The sequence below is a fragment of the Salvelinus alpinus genome, chromosome 11, assembly GCF_045679555.1.
Source record: "Salvelinus alpinus chromosome 11, SLU_Salpinus.1, whole genome shotgun sequence".
Taxonomy (NCBI): domain Eukaryota; kingdom Metazoa; phylum Chordata; class Actinopteri; order Salmoniformes; family Salmonidae; genus Salvelinus; species Salvelinus alpinus.
In genome coordinates this window covers 48,722,977-48,742,221 of record NC_092096.1, presented here as the reverse complement: position 1 = coordinate 48,742,221, position 19,245 = coordinate 48,722,977, and the positions used below count along the sequence as shown (strand labels likewise).

The window sequence follows — 19,245 nt, the reverse complement described above, 5'->3', positions numbered from 1 at the left end:
AAAATTTCAAAAGGACATCCATAGACAAAATCAGTGTTAAGCAAGAAAAATAATTTATTTGAATGATATAATAATTTTAATCACATTGGCAAGACATACATAGCTGCATGTGTTCAAACCAACAGCTACATGAACCACACTGCTGGATCTGAAAACTGAGGTTATTGATAATTATCATAATAATAATCATATATGCAGTAGAGTTTTAAATATGTCCTTCCAATGAGAAATAACAAAAATAGAATAATTCCAAGAACGCTCTCTCTCTTTATTTAAGTAGCCTAACCCAACAAACTTAATCTTGTTTCGTGGGTGTTTTTGTGTGTGTCTTTTAACTTAAAGCTGTATTATTGTCCTGGTCCTATACATACAGAGAGTACTGTGAGCAGTTTAACTGATGTACAACTAATTATCGGTTATACTCATTATACTTAGGGACAGGAGTTTTTCCTGACCACATGACTTGACCAGGAAATACTCTGGGCCAGAGTTATATACTATTTGTTTCTTATAGCCTATAACTAGGACCCTGAGTTTTTCCTGCATGGTTAGGTAATGTGGTGAGGGAAAATTATGGGGCTAGATTTCTGTAAGAATGTTGTGAGAAAAAAAAATACATATTTTGACAGAAAAATAACTCCTGTCCCTAATCATACTATCATCTCTATATTTAATCTGAATAAGGGTAATCTAATGGTACTTACATTGTATATACAGATTAACACTTTAACATAGCTTGAAAGGGTGCGATCAAATCTCATATGATACCCTTTCAAGTGTTAGACCAGAATAGTGCACTAGATAGGGAGTAGGATGTGATTTGAGACGAAGGCTAAGATTAATATGTCTGTTTGCTTGTTTAGCGTCATGACAACCAGGTGGTTGTTAACAGCTTGTTACGCTGCTGTTAGATGTCGATGCAGAAACAAGATATAAAACACACACTGACTAAAGGACGTATTTTTCTGTCATCCCTCCTCTCCCTCTCTCTTCTTCTCTCCCTCTCTCTAGACTTGTATTGTTCCGTGGGGAGCTTTGGGAAAGCTTTAAGAGTTGTCCTTATGAGTCACAGAATAAAGAAGGGAAGGAAAGAAAGAAAGAAAGGAGGAGAGAGGAAATCGATGGACAGAACTTGTATTAACCCAACCGTGATCCCCTCTTTCAGAGGAGTGAAATATCCACTCGTGAAATGTTACCCACCTTCTCTCCCTCGCCGCCCCCCCCCCCCCCCTCCCCCTATCCTCATACCTCTTTCTCTTCTGCTCCCATACTCTGTAATACTCTACCACATTCCAAGACATGGTTGATTGGAGAGTGGAACCCACTATAATAAATCACTGTATGTGCCAACTGTAGGCTACTGAACAAATCTGTATTTCTTCCTGTGTGTGTGTGTGTGTGTGTGTGTGTGTGTGTGTGTGTGTGTGTGTGTGTGTGTGTGTGTGTGTGTAGCGCTGCGCAACCATTTCTGTGGCTAGAGCTGGAATCTCCAACTGGATTGAGAGTTACAGTATTTAGTGAGTATTTAGCCTCGGTGTGTGAAAATGTGTTTCTGCCTCATCCTCGGTCTTGGGCTATTGCTTACATTTTTTTCAACTCTTTCTCTCTCCCTCTTTCTTTCTCTTTATCGATGCATCTATGTTTTATGAACAGTATAAGGGTACAGCCAAGAGTAGTAATAGTAGGAATAGTGACGACCACTACTGTAACAGCCATAGTATATGACAGTAGTAACCATATTATACAGTATTACCGTAATAACCACAGTATATGACTGTAGTAACCATAGTATACAGCATTACCTTAGTAACCATAATAACTACAGTACTTCAGAACAGAAAGAGTAACAACTCTGCATACCTCAAAGGGAGTGTAATATCAAGGTAGCTGAAAACCATAGAATATAATCAGTAGAATGGGCATAGAACCTCTGACCATAGGAAGTTGACATTATGGCCCCATTGACTTAAATAGGGGTGTCCATTCTAGTAATTATATTTCTACGTCGAAAACACAGAAGGTTAAACATCACGCCAGACTACAAGGCAAACTAACACTGAGTTTTGTCATAGTTCTTTTTTTGTTGTAGTTCCATTCACTAAATATTTAAAACAAGCGTAACTTGACTATTTATTAATAACGTGTTCATTTACATAGTTTTTTTTTCTTCTTCTTTTCATTGTCTTTATAAGTTGTTGTAGTTGTTGTTCTGGTTTCCTGAATGACCGATATAACAAAAAGAGCATCCAGATATTCATCTGGAGTCGCTGCGTCTCTGCGTCGTTGCTGGAGGGACAGAGCAGTAGTCTTACAGGGTGTGCTCCCTCTCGTCATCCATAGGGGGGCGCTGTAGCTCAATAGCACCAGGGTTTGCACGGCCCCAATGTAATGGTTCTGGAAAAGTGTGGCGAAAGGAGGATGGGTTAAGATCAGTGTTCACAGTCTGAGCGGGTCCAGAAGTCCACTATCCGTTCCTTTAAGTACACATCCAGACATTCACACGCACTGTCCCTTTTCCATCCGTCTCTGTGTGTTCTTTCACAGAATCCACCCTCCTGTTTCCCTTGTAACATGGATGGTTAGTTTGGTCTGGCTATAGGGACCGATGCACAATGCAGCAGAAGGATAATTTTTTTTTTAAAGAATTGTATTTTTGACAGAGAGGGGCGGATTGAAAGATGAATTTGAACATAGCACTCTTGAACACATTATCAACGCGGCGTCCTCTTTTCCCTTCCTTCCATTGACATTCAGGCTGTGTCGTCTGCGAACGTGAAGCTCAGATGCACAGAAAGAATGGGAGGGGTACGGAGGGAGGGATGAGGGGAGGACGAAGAAATGAGGAGAGGAGGGGGCTACTCTATGGGCAGAGAGAGACAGATGGAGCATGTGTTCCTGCCAGGAAGGAGGACGAGAAGAGAGGGAGCGTGGACGAGAGGAAAAGGCTCTGCACAAAACGGACAGTTTGAGAAAAAAACATGTGGAGAGGGCAAAAAGAAGAGGGTGCTGCATTTTTCAATATGGCCGATGGATGGTTAGCTGTATTCCTGGACGGTCTCTGTTTGTTTTGTGATGGTTGTTAGAAAAGTGGGTTCTAATCACAGTTCCGGAACCCCCTCAGGTCCAGAATCCCCTCTCAGTTCCAAAACGTCACGGAAAACTCCAAAGACTACAGCCACATGATTCAGACCACTTAATCCTCTCCTTAGGGCGGATAAATGAAGCCCTTGTCCACACACACACACACACACACACACACACACACACACACACACACACACACACACACGTCTCCACTTGTCTGTTTATGGCAGTCCTTTGGTCCTAACAGAAACCAGTCTAAACCCTGTTAAATAAACCCAACCCTGTATCATACTCTCTGTTAAGAAAGATCCACAGGGTTCAATTCTGTGCCCTCCATCTTTCACACATCCCTTGCTGTGTTTGGTTATCATTTCCTGTATACACACACACACACGCAAGTACACACATACTGGCGGCAGTGTGGGGAGATCCGTGGGTAAGGGTTCGTGGGCTTGTGTTCCATGGCGTTGCTCCTTCAGTTCAGTTGATTTGATCCTGTTGTGTGCTGTGAGGTGTATCACATAGTAGATTACTACTGTTAGTACTACTGTAGTACTATTACTGTTAGTACTACTGTAGTAGTACTGTAGTAGTACTGTACTACTACTGTTAGTACTACTGTAGTACGTCTGTCCTATTACTGTTAGTACTACTGTTAGTACTACTGTAGTACTATTGTACTACTACTGTTAGTAGTACTACTGTACACTGTGGCTCTCCATAGTCTGTTAGAACAGTTCAAGCGGATATATTTCAGTTTATACGGTATGTATGTATATCTTTGTACAGGTTAATTACAATCTGAGAAAACATTTATATGGCCTTCTATCTCGTATGAAAAGAGAAACATAAACAAACGAATAACAGGGATGACACAGGCATTGTTGTTTTCCTCGTTGTTGTAAGCTACCTCTGTATGCAGTCGCCAAAGTGCTTTGATTCAAACATAAAGGGGCGGGGGCTTGGTACCATGTCCAACTGTCAATCTTCCCGTGGAATGTTTTCGATTGAAACCGTTTTAGTTTTTTTTTGTGTGAGGGACAGAAAATACGACACACACTCTCACCATGTCTTCAAAAGACTAGTGTGGCATCCGTCACCATCAAGCATAGGCCTGCGATGTACCCAGTCTATTCAGTAGGCCCGTAATCTGTCTGTTTAGATATTGATGATTCTTTGCATGGACCATATACGGTATATACTACTGGTGGTGTTTCCATGGATATTTCAGATTCATTCATTTCCACAAAGATCATTGAGAGTCATACAGTCAGACTCCCAGATTGGCTATTATCCAATCAATCTTTCCCTAGTATAGTTTCTCTCGCTCTCTCTCTCCTCCACTGTCAGTCACACAGCAAAGTAAAAAACACGAGCGAAAGAATGTGTTTAAGCATGACATTAAAACTGCTCATTTTCTCCTTTAGACTGAAGGAGACCTCCAGAAATAATACCCCTTAATGATGGAATGGACGGAGTTAAAAACAAAACTCCTTTGATGACCATCGTGACCAGCCATTGAGCAGTTAATAAACGTTCATGAAAAGGTCAATCAGTGGTTGAGTGGTCTGGTTGGACGTTCCTTCTTCCATCAATAGTCCGATCGAAAAGGGGTTATCTATAACTAGATTCAACCTCTACTTTCTCAGGAGATCTCTTAGTCGTGGTAAGGCTACAGTAAGTATATGTGAGAGAGAGAGAGAGAGAGAGAGAGAGAGAGAGAGAGAGAGAGAGAGAGAGAGAGAGAGAGAGAGAGAGAGAGAGAGAGAGAGAGAGAGAGAGAGAGAGAGAGAGAGAGAGAGAGAGAGAGAGAGAGAGAGAGAGAGAGAGAGAGAGAGAGAGAGAGAGAGAGAGAGAGAGAGAGAGAGAGAGAGAGAGAATGACCTGGGACAAGTGGTTTAAAAACATTCAATGGTTCAGACTCTCATTGGTCCTGAGGCAGTCTGGTTCCATGATTCCCGGTGGTCATATCCCCTCCGTCCGCTGAGGTCGAGAATTCTGTGACGCGTCGCGCGAGGGGGTTTGTGCTCTTGAGGAGTTCCATGGCAGAGACTCTGGCCCCTCCCGTGCTGGACTTGCTGCCCTTCTTTTGGAGCAGGGCCATGAAGTTGTCGTTCCGCGAGGTGGAGCGCGGGGTCGAGCCCAGGGTCAGGGTTCGGAGGTCACCACCACTGGTGCTGTGCTTCACCGGGGAGACCAGACTCTGGCGGCTGCCAAACGAGTCCCCTGGTTCCTTACGGCCCAGGACTTTCCTTTTTGACCTGTAGGGCGGAGAGAAGAGAAGAAAAGAGGAGAGATGTTAAACGCATTAGAATTTTTTTATTTAGCGTAACTGTCCTTGGTGTTTGTGCCGTTTGGTTTTACTTTCCTTGTGGGAAACAGAAGTCCTGACATGGATAGAAAAACAAGTAACATTCGGACCAGTGGGGACATTTCGGTCCCCACAAGGAAAAAGGCTTTTCAGGCTTAGCGCTTAGGTTTAGTGTTAGAATTAGGGTTATATTTATATTTAGGGTTAAGTTTAGTTTTAGGGTGAGGGTTAAGGTTAGGTTAAGGCTTAGGGAAAATATTTTTTTTTAATGGGAATTAATTGTTTGGTCCCCATAAGGATAGTAAAACCAATGTGTGTGTGTGTGTGTATTGGCACACCTGTGTATTTTGGTAAACAGGTCCTCTGTGGTGTGTGTGGTAGGTGTGTGTCCTCTGACATCATCATCCATTTCCTCTGTGATGTGGAGCTCCGTCTTGTCACTAACGACCGAACTGCTCTCCTCAACGCTCTCCGCGTCATCACCTGGAAACAATATGATTGGCCAGTTACTCTCTAACGACTGACCAATGAAAACAAGAAACAATTCTATCAATGAATAATCAGTCAATAAATGAAGAAAACAATTAACAATGACCAATCAAAACAAAACGGGTAGTTATGGTTTTTCAATTGCGATGGTAACCACTTACATTTCAACTACGATTGAAGTGAAACTGGAAAGGAAGTTTTACACTGTGACACTTTCACTCCTGACAGGATCTGAATTCCAGCTAAATTGATTTTCATTGATTAATTCTCCACCGTAACATTGTAAACATACTTCTGCCTGTCTCTGTAATGCTGAGCCTCCCCTCCACATCTGTAAAAGAAGAGTCCTGTAATGAAGACTCCATGGAGCTTTCCTCATCCGTTCCTATTCCCAGGTAATTTTCCTGGTTTTCCTCTTTCCCGGGAATCTCTTCTGGTGGGAACGCTCCAACGGGAGAGCGGAGAGCGGCAGGGCTGTCTGTCTGTGTTCCCTGTCTGTCGGTGGTACCGTTGGAGGGGAGAAGCAGGACGTTGGGCTTCTTTGGAACCGGCGGAGGAACCTTGGGGAGAGATTTGTTATTAGTAGTGTACATGATAACCAAAGGACAATGTGCTGTGTAGCAAGTAAATACATGCAGACAATATACTGTATATATATATATGAGAGAGAGAGAGAGAGAGAGAGAGAGAGAGAGAGAGAGAGAGAGAGAGAGAGAGAGAGAGAGAGAGAGAGAGAGAGAGAGAGAGAGAGTCAATTCTCTCTAACTGATCACAGAACAAAAGCATGGCATTCATTGAACCCTAACCCATTCAGCTGGCCTACCTTGGGTTTCTTCTTGTCCAATTCAGCCAGACAGGATATGGTCATCCTGCTAGGTAGAGACGTGCTCTTATCCTGAGTCTCCAGCACTTCCTGGTTACTGCAGGGAGAGGGGAGAGACCCTCCATCCTCAGGCCCAAGACGGAGCTCCAAGTCAGGGTTGAACTCCGGCTCCATGGAGGGGTCCTCCAGGAGGGGCTGGGGCAGGGGGAGAGGAGGCAGATCGTACAGGGACTGGGTGTGGGGGAAGGAGGGGGCATCGTAGAGGCTCTGGGGGTAGTGGAGGGGGAAGGTTTGGGGATGTTCCTGGGGTCTAAAGGGACTGGTGGGGGTGTGAGGGAAGGCTTTCTTCAGCTTGGGCTTCCTACCTACTACCATGTAGATGCTGGGGTTAGGCATGGGCCGGGGAGGGTTAACAGGGGAGGCAGGGGGGGAGTCGGAAGCGACGGGGGAGGAGGAGGGGGACTTGAGGAGGATGTTGAGGGGGCGTTTGGGTAATGGGGGCTTGAAGGCCACAGGGGGTTTGGGTTTGGGGGCAACGAGGGGGCCGGGAGTGCAACCGGGGGTGACAGGCGGGGGGGAAAGGTCGCGACCCTGCTCCTCCTCAATGATGTCATTAGAGGCTCCATCGAGGCAGTCCTCCAGGTCGGTACGGGAGACAGAACGCAGGCGGATGTTCCGGAGCTCGTTCGTGGTCACCACTGGGAGAGTTGATTGGCTGCCGGCACTCAGTTTACCGGGCTTAGTGGCGGTGGACGTGTCAGAATGGCGCCGGCTGGCCTTCTGTTTTGGTTTGATGGAGGACAAATCCAGATGAGCGTTAACCGGCATCTCGAAAGACAGCCTCGATTGGGCGGCAGGGTCCCGTGGTGATGTAGCTGGCAACGAAGACTTCCTCTCTGGGATTTTGGGGCGCATCTTACACCCCAACGTGCAGGCGGGCCCTGTTGGTGTTCCTGCCACCTGGTTGGAGGGGGTGATGGGCGTCGGAGTTTCTGACTGGCTAGAGTAGCCGCTGGAGGGGGACATGAGTCCTGGTGGCTTGAAGGGGGAGGAAGCTTTGGTCGACTCTGCCTCAACGGAGAGCAGGGAGGGGGAGGTGGCTCTGGAGGTGGAGGGGGAGTCCAGGAGAGACTCGGAGCTGCCCCGAACCTTAGATTAGATTCAATTAAATGTGATTAGATGAAATGTATTAGACATTAATGGTTAAAAACATGAAAATCATCTTCCTGGTCATACATCAGAAAAAATCCTACATTAAACCAGGGCTGCCCAACCCTCTTTCTAGAGATCTAGTGTCCAGTAGGTTTTCAGTCCACTTATTAGCTGCTCACCAAGGCCTTAACTAGATGAATCAGGTATGTTAGGTTAGGGTTGGACTGAAAACCTACAGGACTGTAGATTTTCAGGAAGAGGTTTGGGCAAGGCTGCATTACACAATATAGACCAGGCCTGGGTAATTATTTTACATGGAGGTCCACATAAGAATATGTCGGGCCAGAATCATATTACAGGATTATACATCATGTGTATGACTGTGTTGACAAATATATATATAGACTGTAAATCACAACCAGATATGCTACTTATTTAACATGCACAGAAATAAACCACATCCATGTTCTCCTTTTGGTAGGTATTTTCATTATTAAACACGCAATGAACTACACAGAGGGAAACGTACACTGTGCATTCAGCACCACGGACAGAACTCTTGTTAACAGGTATGCACAAAAACACAAGAATGAGAGAGAGCTCAACATTACATTTAAACTACTCAATCAGTGTGAGGAATGAAGTCTCTGATGGGCATTGACTAGAGCAGTGAAGTCCGGTATAGTTTCTGATGTGCAGGGTTGCTGATAGGTCCGTAAATCAGTAAGAGATGATCTGTACCTTGACTTGTTATATTTCATCACTGAAAATGTATGTTCACATACATAGGTTGACCCAAGCAGTACAAACATCTTCTGAGCATGACTCCTAATCTTTGGAAAGTTTTGTTCATCGAGAGATGCGTAGAACCTCGTCAGTGACATTGTTTCGAATAGTTCTCCAATCACAGCATCAGACTGAAGATCGATAAGCTCAAGTTGCAGGTCAGTGGGAGCGTTATCCACATTGAAGGTGAAAGGATTGGAAACCAACAGCATGTTATTTTCCAACACTTTGAAATCCTCAAAACGACGAGAAAACTCACCGTTCAAAGCACACAGCAGCGATGTATACTTCTCCCGCTGGTCATCTGATATTGAACAGACTAGTAGTGTCGGAAGGTGGGTGAGATTGTTGCCTTCTACTTGGCGGGTCAGGAGGAGTCATTTTCTCTTGAAGGCTTTGACAAGGCTGTACATCTGATGTGCAAAAAGGCCCTTCCCTTGTAGTTTGAAATTCAGTTCATTCATGAGGGCGATGATGTCCACGGTGAAGGCAAAATCAGCCAACCATTCTTTATTTTGCAGTTGAGGTAAATCCACATATTTTCCTTTCATTTGCAAAACAAATGGTTCCATACCCTTTTAAGTACCTTCCTCAAACTCAGCCATCTCAAATTTGTGTGGTAGGGGAGATCTGCATGACTCGACTCTGTCTCCCAACAGTGAGACAAACCGCCTGTGGTTTAAAGATTTTGCTCTTATGAAGTTTACCACTTTAGTGACTGTATCCACAACACGGCTCATTTTCAGAACACATTTACAGAGCACCTCCTGATGAATAACGCAATGCAGGAAAATTATTTTCTGATCTGGGTCCGCTCAGCTACTTGATCCTGTATCCTTTTCAAAAGGCCAATGTTTTTTCCTGTCAAGTTTGGGCACCCATCAGTGGTCACACTGGATAACTTTTCAAAACTCAGCTTTGTCACACACTTACTAACCTCCTCCAATAAAACTTTCCCTGTGGTTGTGCTCTTCATTGACTGGACTGAAGCAAGCTCCCCTGTCATTTCAAAGTCTGGGGTTATGACCTCGTAAGAATATCAACAACTGTGCCGTGTCACGTGCATCACTGCTCTCATCCAGGGGCCAAGGAGAAATAGGTGAAATCCTTTACCTTGTCTTTCAACTGTTGTTCCATATTCTCTGCGATGTCCTCAACCCGCCGTACCACTGTTCGTCTTGACAGGGAAACATTTTCAAACAGCTCTTCCTTGTCGGGGCAAAGTATTGCTGCAGATCCAATTAAACACTCTTTAATGAATTCGCCCTCAGCGAATGGCTTGCTATGTTCAGCACTTTCGTGGGACAGTACATAGCGAGCTCTCGCGATACCGTCGAATGCAGTTTTGTGAAAAGTCCGTGCTGCTTTCGCAACTGAGAAAGCAACTCTTTCGATGTACTTGCCCTCTGCTCAGAAGACATATACCTATATTTCTCTGCATGCTTAGTCTGGGAAGTGTCGGGACAAGTTGTAGTCTTTCAAGACAGCGATGCTCTCTTTGAACACAAAGCACACAGCTTTCCCTGATACCTCGATAAATAAATATTTCGATGTCCACTCTTGCTGGAACACCCTACATTCATTATCTACAAAAACTCCTTTTTGAGCAATTTCTAGCTAGCTACTATTTGTAACTGTGACGTGTGTGGCAGCCTGTCAGTCACTGTCTGTCCGCGTGCAGTTATTTATACGTGCCTTCAAAATAAATGTCCCACAAGCGGTGGGAGTTAAATCATTACACAAAGGCGAGTATTCATTGGGCATTTTCATTTGAATAACAAATACGTTTTTCAAAACTTTACAAAATCGCAAATTCTTTATGTGATCTGAGCATGATTCCGCGGGCCGTATTAAATCAGGTCGCGGGCCGCATACGGCTCCCCGGGACACCCTTTGCCCAGGCCTGATATAGACAGTACAAACAGCAAAATACCAAAAACCTGTGACTAAGGGAAGTGCTAATGGCCCTATTCACACTTGAGATAAGTAGACTTAACATGGACTTAAGTCAAAATTTGACTTCATGTTAGTCAACGTATCTCAAGTCTGAATAGGGCCCTTTGTGTATAGGAGACTCTCTTACCTTCATGCACTCTATAACAGTCGTCCCCGTGGCTGTACTAGACCCAGATAACGACCTGTAGGGGTCAGAAGCTTTCCACTCCTCCAGCTGCCAGTGGGCTGGGAAGGACAGCTCTGTTGTGTCTGGTCCGTGGACCTCGAGGCTAGGGGGTCCGTCCACGCCGCCGTGGCCCAGCTCAGGCTCCTCCAGATCGGGCTTGGAGAGGGAGGAGGAGGAGGAGGGTAGGAGGAAGTCTGGCTGGAAGTCCTGGAGGTGGTCCCGGGGGATGTGGAGGGATTTGGGGCGCCCGTCCCGGTAGTGCCCTCCGTTGTGCCCATGCACGCGCCCCTCGGCGCCCCCTAAATTCTTCACGAGCGAGACGCTCCGGACGGGCGGAGGGGGTTTGCGTTTGGACTTCTTCAGCGAGATGGAGCGAGAACGTAACCGTAGGCGACCTCCCGGGGGGAAGTTGCCGTCAGTTACGGAGACGTTGTCAATGCTGTTGCTCCCATCCTCGGAGCTCCCACTGGGGTAGAAGAGGGCGTAGCTCTCGCCCCTCTCACCCCCCTCGCCGCCAGGGTAATGGTGGTGGGGGTGGTGCATCTCTGTTAAAACGCTGCCACCATTCCCGTTTGTCCCATTACCGGCTCCAGGTAGTCCGCCGACGCCGTACATCCCGCCGCAGATGTTATCCGTGGAGCAGAACGAGCCGGAATCCGTCGGCGTGGAAAGAGAACGCTCGCGGAACTTAAATGCATTGGCGGCGGCGACAGATCGCGCCGACCTCTCCCTTCTCTCTCCTCCTCCTCCCATCCCTCTCTCCGAACCGCTCCGTTCGTCAGTGGGGCTAGATGCCGCCCCCTCTGTCTCGCTCCGCCTCCCCATCATCATCCCTATGGTGCCTGGGTGCCTGTGTCCGGAAGGTTCTGATATTGACGTGAACGAACTAGAGTGAGACTGCGACCCCGAGCTCACAGAGAGTCCCAAACTGGTATGAGAGGGGCACATCAACTCCCCACCCTGCCCCCCAACCATCCTTGGTCCCTTGGGCAGGGTCGCCGGTCCCTTCCCCAGCGGACTTGGAGCTAAACTATAACTATAGGCCTCGTTCCAGGCTCCCGGGGAGAAGGTGGAGCCCTTGGGGCCGTTCCAGGACTGAGAGGGGGAGTTGGAGCAGAGGAGGGCGGCAGAGTGGTCCATGGTGCCCAGGGTAGGAGGGGGGTTCCTGGGGGACTGGGGAAGGCTGAGGCTGGGGTCCAGGTCACTATGGGTCTTCCTCAGGGGTATGTGCTGGACAGGGGTGTCTGTGACAGGCTCCAGAGACCGGGGCTGGCCTCCTCCACCACAGCCCAGGGACGGAGAGGGGGCACAGGATCCCTGGAGGAGGTCTACGCCCAAGAGTTTACCCTCACCTAGGGAGAGAGAGAGAGAGAGAGAGAGAGAGAGACTATTGAGTTACTCCTGGACAAAAATAGAGGTTGTCTCGTTGATAATGAAGAGGCATACTGACTCACTTAACATCAGAATAATGTTTTCCTGCGCTTGCCTACATTAAGAATGAAACCATATTTGAAGTTTAAAGACACTGGGTAACTCATTACCTTCTACACAGTCATCTCAGGTCTCGTCTGCTTTCTTTACATTCATTCATGAAAATAGTGCAAGGAGGAGAAAAACAACTCTCTCTGTAATATATATTCCACTCTACCAATTTCTCTCCTTCCCTCATTTCTCTCGCCATCTCTCGTTTTCTCCCTTTCCCTCTGCAGCTTTTTTCGGATAGAGGAGTGGAATGAAGGAAGAGCTGGGCATTGCCATGGCAACAGCTACCTGTTCTGTCATTGGGGCAATGGCAAGATGATGAGAGAGAGAGGGTGCAGCAGAAAACATACATGGATACAGTGCATCTAACTGGAAATCAGGTGCCCACCTAAAATACACAACACACCTAACCTTACCAAGCTAGTCTCAACACACCTAACCTTACCAAGCTAGTCTCAACACACCTAACTCAGCGACACACACACACACAGAGAGAGACACAGAGAGAGAGAGAGAGAGAGACACAGAGAGACACACATAGAGAGAGAGACACAGAGAGACACAGAGAGAGACAGAGACAGAGAGAGACAGAGAGAGAGAGACAGACAGAGAGACAGAGATAGACAGAGAGACAGAGAGACAGAGAGACAGAGAGACAGAGATACAGAGAGACAGAGAGACAGAGAGACAGAGACACAGAGAGACAGAGACACAGAGATATAGAGAGACAGAGAGAGACAGAGAGAGATGCAGGGAGAATGATGGAGCGAGAGAGAGATGCAGGGAGAATGATGGAGCGAGAGAGAGAGATGCAGGGAGAATGATGGAGCGAGAGAGAGAGAGAGATGCAGGGAGAATGATGGAGCGAGAGAGAGAGATAGATGCAGGGAGAGTGATGGAGAGAGAGAGAGAGAGAGATGCAGGGAGAATGATGGAGCGAGAGAGAGATGCAGGGAGAATGATGGAGCGAGAGAGAGATGCAGGGAGAATGATGGAGCAAAATAAAGATTCTGGGAAAATGAGAGTGAGGGGAGAAAAGAGAGAGAGAGCAAGGGAAGAATAAAAAATAGATTGAGAGAGAGAGATGCAGTGAGAGAGAGTTCTGAAAGAGAGTGAGATACTCTACTGTTGATGGATGAGAATTAAGAGGAAAGGGAGGATGGGAAAGGAGGGGGAGAGGAGGCATCCAATGACAAAGCAGTTGCTATGCCAAAACCAGGAGGATGTTTGGAGGGTGAGTGTCAGAATGCTGCAGCTATGATGACCAGAGCATACTACCAAAAACGCACGCACGCACGCACACACACACGCACAAAACATAAATAGATGACAGAAAATAGAGTAGATAGAATGTAACCAAATAGATAGGATAAACAATTCAGATTCTGTACGCAGTGATGCTTACATACGCACACTTACGCACCCCTAGGTGTGTTGGTAAAGGTTAGGTGTGTTGTGTATTTTAGGTGGGCACCTGATTTCCACTTAGATGCACTGTATCCATGTGTGTTTTCTGCTGCACCCTCTCTCTCATCATCTCACCATTGCCATTGCCCCAATGACAGAACAGGTAGCTTAAATAAAAGTACTTAAATAAAGGTTAATTTTAAATGAAATAAAAATAAAAACACAAGCACACACACTACCCACTCTCCTACCTGTGATGTCGAGGGATAGCAGGTGAGCGGGGGTGCGTCGTCCCAGGTGCCAACGAGGTTTCTCGGCCACGGGGGGTCCCAGGGAGGTGCTGCTCCACCCCACTAGAGGGCGATCTGACCCACAGGGGGACGGGGAGGGAGAGGGGGACGGGTCCGTACCCCTACTGATACTTACTGAGGAGGTCTCATCCTCCTCACACACCTGCCCCTTAGACGCCGGCTGAAGAGGAGGAGGGAGGAGAGGTGATGGAGGAGGGGTGACGGGAAGGAAGGAGATAGACTTAGATTCCTAGACTAGAGACTATTTGTGTTGCGACGTTTCCCGATTGACATGAAACTCTCATTTTCTGTTCGAAATCAAGCAGTCGACTTCGAATCGTACCAATGGAAAAGATGGATTTCCATTATCAAACAATATGCTAGCATATCCAGATACATAGACCCCAGTACCTAAAAATCAGAATAACTACAACTTGTACAAGAACGAAATACAGGTCAGTAAAGGTCCATTAAAGTACAAGTTAAATCAAATAAAGGTGTTCATATTTACCAGGAAGATGAAGTCAGGTCTCTTGTTGTTGAGGGAGACAGGGGAGCGACTGAGGGTGGTGGACGTGTCGTCAGAACTCTGGGAGGAAGCTGTTGGGTGGCGGAACGTCTGGCCTGTTAGCTTGGTGTCATACAGCTGCTCTTCAAAGTCTGGTAGAAACGCATAGACATACGTATGGTGTCAGACACACATCGTACCAGACACACACAGGTACACGCATGCACGCACACACACGGCAACAGACACGGGCGTGCACATAAACACACACACATACAAGACACAACAACCTCGGAGTTAGTCAAGTTGCAGAGCATCCATCCCATTAGCTGCTTCTTGAAGTCTGTTCGGAGCAGAACACTAGTTAGCCACATGCTAAGTGGAGGCTTGGAGGAGTGGACACAAGAGAACAAAATGTAGAGTACACCTCTTGCAATGATTCTTTAGCACTCACTGATTCACTACTCTTTCCCGTTTCCCTCTATTTTTCTCACACTTTCTTTGGCAATGTTGCTCTCCACCTGCTGTCTCTACTTCCTCCTGCCTTTCTTTCTTGTCCCTTGTTGCTTCCTCACTCCGTCCTCCTCTCCTCCTGTTTCTCTCGAAGCTGCAGGACTCCACCTCAGGCCATTGTAAACATACTGATTACCATTCCACAACCCACCCCCCTTAAAACTCACCAAACACAACCCCCTAGCCATTAATTTCCCCCAAAACACACTCCTCCACTCCCCTAAACCTCCACTCACCCCAGCAGCCCCATATACCTCCCCCCCCAAGCCCTGTCCCACCCCCAAACTCCTTCTGACAGTATTGGGGGGGGGGGGGGGGGGGCGGGGGGTTGTGATTGAACTTGCTCTCTGGGACATTATGGATGCCTTCCTCCTGGTGTAGGGTTGCCTAGCAATGCGTCGCCTGGGGATAATGGGATACCACTTCAATCATCAATGGCCCCCAGCAAATCCCCCTTAACAGAAGAGGGAAGACCTGCCCACTGATTATAGTTAACCAACTTACTGGGAGCCTGTGGTTGTCAGGTCTGCTTCTGGTTTGGCTATAGCAACACAGATCTGGCAACTTGGCCATCTAACATCAAACGTAACATCCCCAGTTAACTTAGGACTATTCAAGGTGAACCGGTCATAACCTTCCAGTGAATGTGGAATGAGTGAGAGTTTAAGTAAGAACTTATTCAGGACTTCCTTGATTGCATCACTTCACTTGTTTCGCTGTATTTTCTGCAATGTCATTTTTTTTGTCACATGCGCCGAATACACAGGTGTAGACCTTGCCACGAAATGCTTACTTACCAGCCCTTAACCAGCAATGCAGTTTTAAGAAAAATAAGAGTTAAGAAAAAATATTTACTAAATAAAGTAAAGTAAAAAATAAAAGAGCAACAATAAAATAATAATAACGAGGCTATATACAGGGGGTACCGGTCAATCCTGGGTAGCCATTTGATTAGCTGTTCAGCATACGCACAAGAAACCTCGTTGGCACCTGGGACGACGCACCCCCGCTCACCTGCTATCCCTCGACATCACAGGTAGGAGAGTGGGTAGTGTGTGCTTGTGTTTTTATTTTTATTTAATTTAAAATTAACCTTTATTTAACTACTTTTATTTAAGTTACCTGTTCTGTCATTGGGGCAATGGCAAAGGTGAGATGATGAGAGAGAGGGTGCAGCAGAAAACACACATGGATACAGTGCATCTAAGTGGAAATCAGGTGCCCACCTAAAATACACAACACACCTAACCTTACCAACACACCTAGGGGTGCGTAAGTGTGCGTATGTAGAAGCTGTTCAGAAGCCTTTTGGACCTAGACTTGGCAGGTAATTTGCCCCCGGTGATGCATTATGCAGAACGCACTACCCTCTGGAGAGCCTTAAGGTTGAGGGTGGAGCAGTTGCCGTACCAGGCTGTGATACAGCCCGACAGGACGCTCTCAATTGTGCATCTGTAAAAGTTTGTGAGTGTTTTTGGTAACAAGCCAAATTTCTTCAGCCTCCTGAGGTTGAAGAGGTGCTGTTCGCCTTCTTTACCACGCTGTCTGTGTGGCTGGACCATTTCAGTTTGTCCGTGATGTGTACGCCGAGGAACTTAAAACGTTCCACCTTCTCCACTACTGTCCCGTCGATGTGGATAGGGGGGTGCTCCTTCTGCTGTTTCCGGAAGTCCACGATCATCTCCTTTGTTTTGTTGATGTTGAGTGAGAGGTTATTTTCCTGACATCATACTCCGAGGGCCCTCACTTCCTCCCTGTAGGCCGTCTCGTCGTTGTTGGTAATCAAGCCTACCACTGTAGTGTCTGCAAACTTGATTGAGTTGGAGGCGTGCATGGCCACGCAGTCATGAGTGAACAGGGAGTACAGGAGAGGGCTGAGAACGCACACTTGTGGGGCCCCAGTGTTGAGGATCAGCGGGGTGGAGATGTTGTTTCCTACCCTCACCACCTGGGGGCGGCCCGTCAGAAATTCCAGGACCCAGTTGCACAGGGCGGTGTCGAGACCCAGGGTCTCGAGCTTAATGACGAATTTGGAGGGTACTACGGTGTTAAATGCTGAGCTGTAGTCGATGAACAGCATTCCTACATAGGTATTCCTCTTGTCCAGATGGGATAGGATAGTGTGCAGTGTGATTGAGATTGTGTCGTTTGTGGACCTATTGGGTCGGTAAGCAAATTGGAGTGGGTCTCGAGTATCAGGTAGGGTGGAGGTGATATGATCCTCTACTAGTCTCTCCAAACACTTCATGATGACAGATAGTCGTTTAGCTTAGTTAGCTTTCTTGGGAACAGGAACAATGGTGGCCCTCTTGAAGCATGTGTGCACAGCAAACTTGGATAGGGATTGATTAAATATGTTCGTAAACACACCAGTCAGCTGGTCTGCGCATGCTCTGAGGACACGGCTCGGTATGCCGTCTGGGCTGGCAGCCTTGTGAGGGTTAACACATTTAAATGTTTTACTCACGTTGTCCACGGTGAAGGAGAGCACACAGGTTTTGGTAGCGGGCCGTGTCAGTGGCACTGTATTGTCCTCAAAGCGAGCAAAGAAGTTGTTTAATTTGTCTGGGGGCAAGACGTCGGTGTCCGCGACAGGGCTGGTTTTCTTTTTGTAATCCGTGATTGACTGTAGACCCTGCCACATACGTCTCGTGTTTGAGCCGTTGAATTGCAACTCTACTTTGTCTCTATACTGACGCTTAGCTTGTTTGATTGCCTTGCGGAGGGAATAGCTACACTGTTTGTATTCGGTCATGTTCCGGTCGCCTTGCCATGCTTAAAAGCAGTGGTTTGCGCTTTCAGTTTTGCGCGAATGCTGCCATCAATCCACGGTTTCTGGTTAGGGAAGGTTTTAATAGTCACCGTGGGTACAACATCACCGATGCACTTGCTAATAAACTCGCTCACCGAGTCAGCGTATACATCAATGTTGTTGCCTGAGGCTATCCGGAACATATCCGAGTCCACCTGATCGAAGCAATCTTGAAGCGTGGAATCCGATTGGTCAGACCAGCATTGAACAGACCTGAGCACGGACGTTTCCTGTTTTAGTTTCTGTCTATAGGCAGGGAGTAACAAAATGGAGTCGTGGTCAGATTTGCCGAAAGGAGGGCGGGGGAGGGCTTTGTATGCGTCGCGGAAGTTAGAGTAGCAATGATCCAGAATGCTGCCAGCTTGAGTCGCGCATTCTAAATGTTGATAAAATGTAGGGCCTTCCTCTGACACTGCCTGCTATAAAGATCCTGGATGGCAGGGAGCTTGGCCCCAGTGATGTTCTGGGCTGTACACACTACCCTCTTTAGCACCTTGCGATCGGAGGCTGAGCAGTTGCCATACCAGGCAGTGATGGAACCAGTCAGGATGCTCTTGATGGTGCAGCTGTTGAGGATCTGAGGACCCATGCCAAATCTTTTCAGTCTCCTGAGGGGGAATAGGCATTGCCGTGCCCTCTTCACAACTGTCTTGGTGTGTTTGGGCCATGATAGTTTGTTGGTGATGTAGACACCAAGGAACTTGAAGCTCTCAACTTGCTCCACTACAGCCCTGTCAATGAGAAATGGAACGTGCTTGGCCCTCCGTTTCCTGTAGTCCACGATCATCTCCTTTGTTTTGATCACGTTGAGGGAGAGGTTTTGTCCTGGTAACACACTTCCAGGTCTCTGACCTCATCCCTATAGGCTGTCTCATCGTTGTTGGTGGTAGGCCTGATCAAGGACGACACCGTTGTGTCATCTGCAAACTTAATGATGGCGTTGGAGTCGTGCTTGGCCACGCTGTCATGGGTGAACAGGGAGTACAGGAGGGGACTAAGCACGCACCCCTGAGGGACCCCCATGTTGAGGATCAGTGTGGCAGATGTGTTGTTGCCTACCCTTAGCACCTGGGTGCGGCCCGTCAGGATGTCCAGGATCCAGTTGCAGGGGGAGGTGTTTTGTGCCAGGGTCCTTAGTGATGAGCTTTGAGGGTACTATGGTGTTGAACGCTGAGCTGTAGGCAATGAATAGCATTCTCACATAGGTGTTCCTTTTGTCCAGGTGGGAAAGGGCAGTGTTGAGTGCAATAGAGATTGTGCCATCTATGTATCTGTTGGGGCGGTATGCAAATTGGAGTGGGTCTAGGGTTTCTGGGATGATGGTGTTGATGTGAGCCATGATCAGCCTTTCAAACCACTTCATGGCTACAGACATGAGTGCAATGGGTCAGTAGCAGCCACTATGGTGGTCTGCTTGAAACATGTAGGTATTTCAGGCTCGGCCAGGGACAGGTTGAAAATGTCAG

At 47.1% G+C, this 19,245-nt stretch overlaps 1 protein-coding gene across 5 annotated transcripts in view; it reads right to left on the bottom strand.

The window, feature by feature from the left end:
* Positions 1-30: 30 nt before the first annotated feature.
* Positions 31-19,245, bottom strand: part of nhsl2 (NHS-like 2) — a 147,620-nt gene continuing 128,405 nt past the window's right edge. For all 5 annotated transcript variants that reach the window (XM_071333324.1, XM_071333325.1, XM_071333326.1 and 2 more), the window contains 7 exons: positions 14,458-14,606; positions 13,908-14,127; positions 10,729-12,119; positions 6,708-7,856; positions 6,177-6,444; positions 5,734-5,878; positions 31-5,345 (listed from right to left, as the gene is read on the bottom strand). In XM_071333324.1, coding sequence (XP_071189425.1) covers positions 5,009-5,345; positions 5,734-5,878; positions 6,177-6,444; positions 6,708-7,856; positions 10,729-12,119; positions 13,908-14,127; positions 14,458-14,606 — 3,659 coding nt within the window. In that variant the 3' untranslated portion in view covers positions 31-5,008. The remainder of the gene's footprint in view (positions 5,346-5,733; positions 5,879-6,176; positions 6,445-6,707; positions 7,857-10,728; positions 12,120-13,907; positions 14,128-14,457; positions 14,607-19,245) is intronic.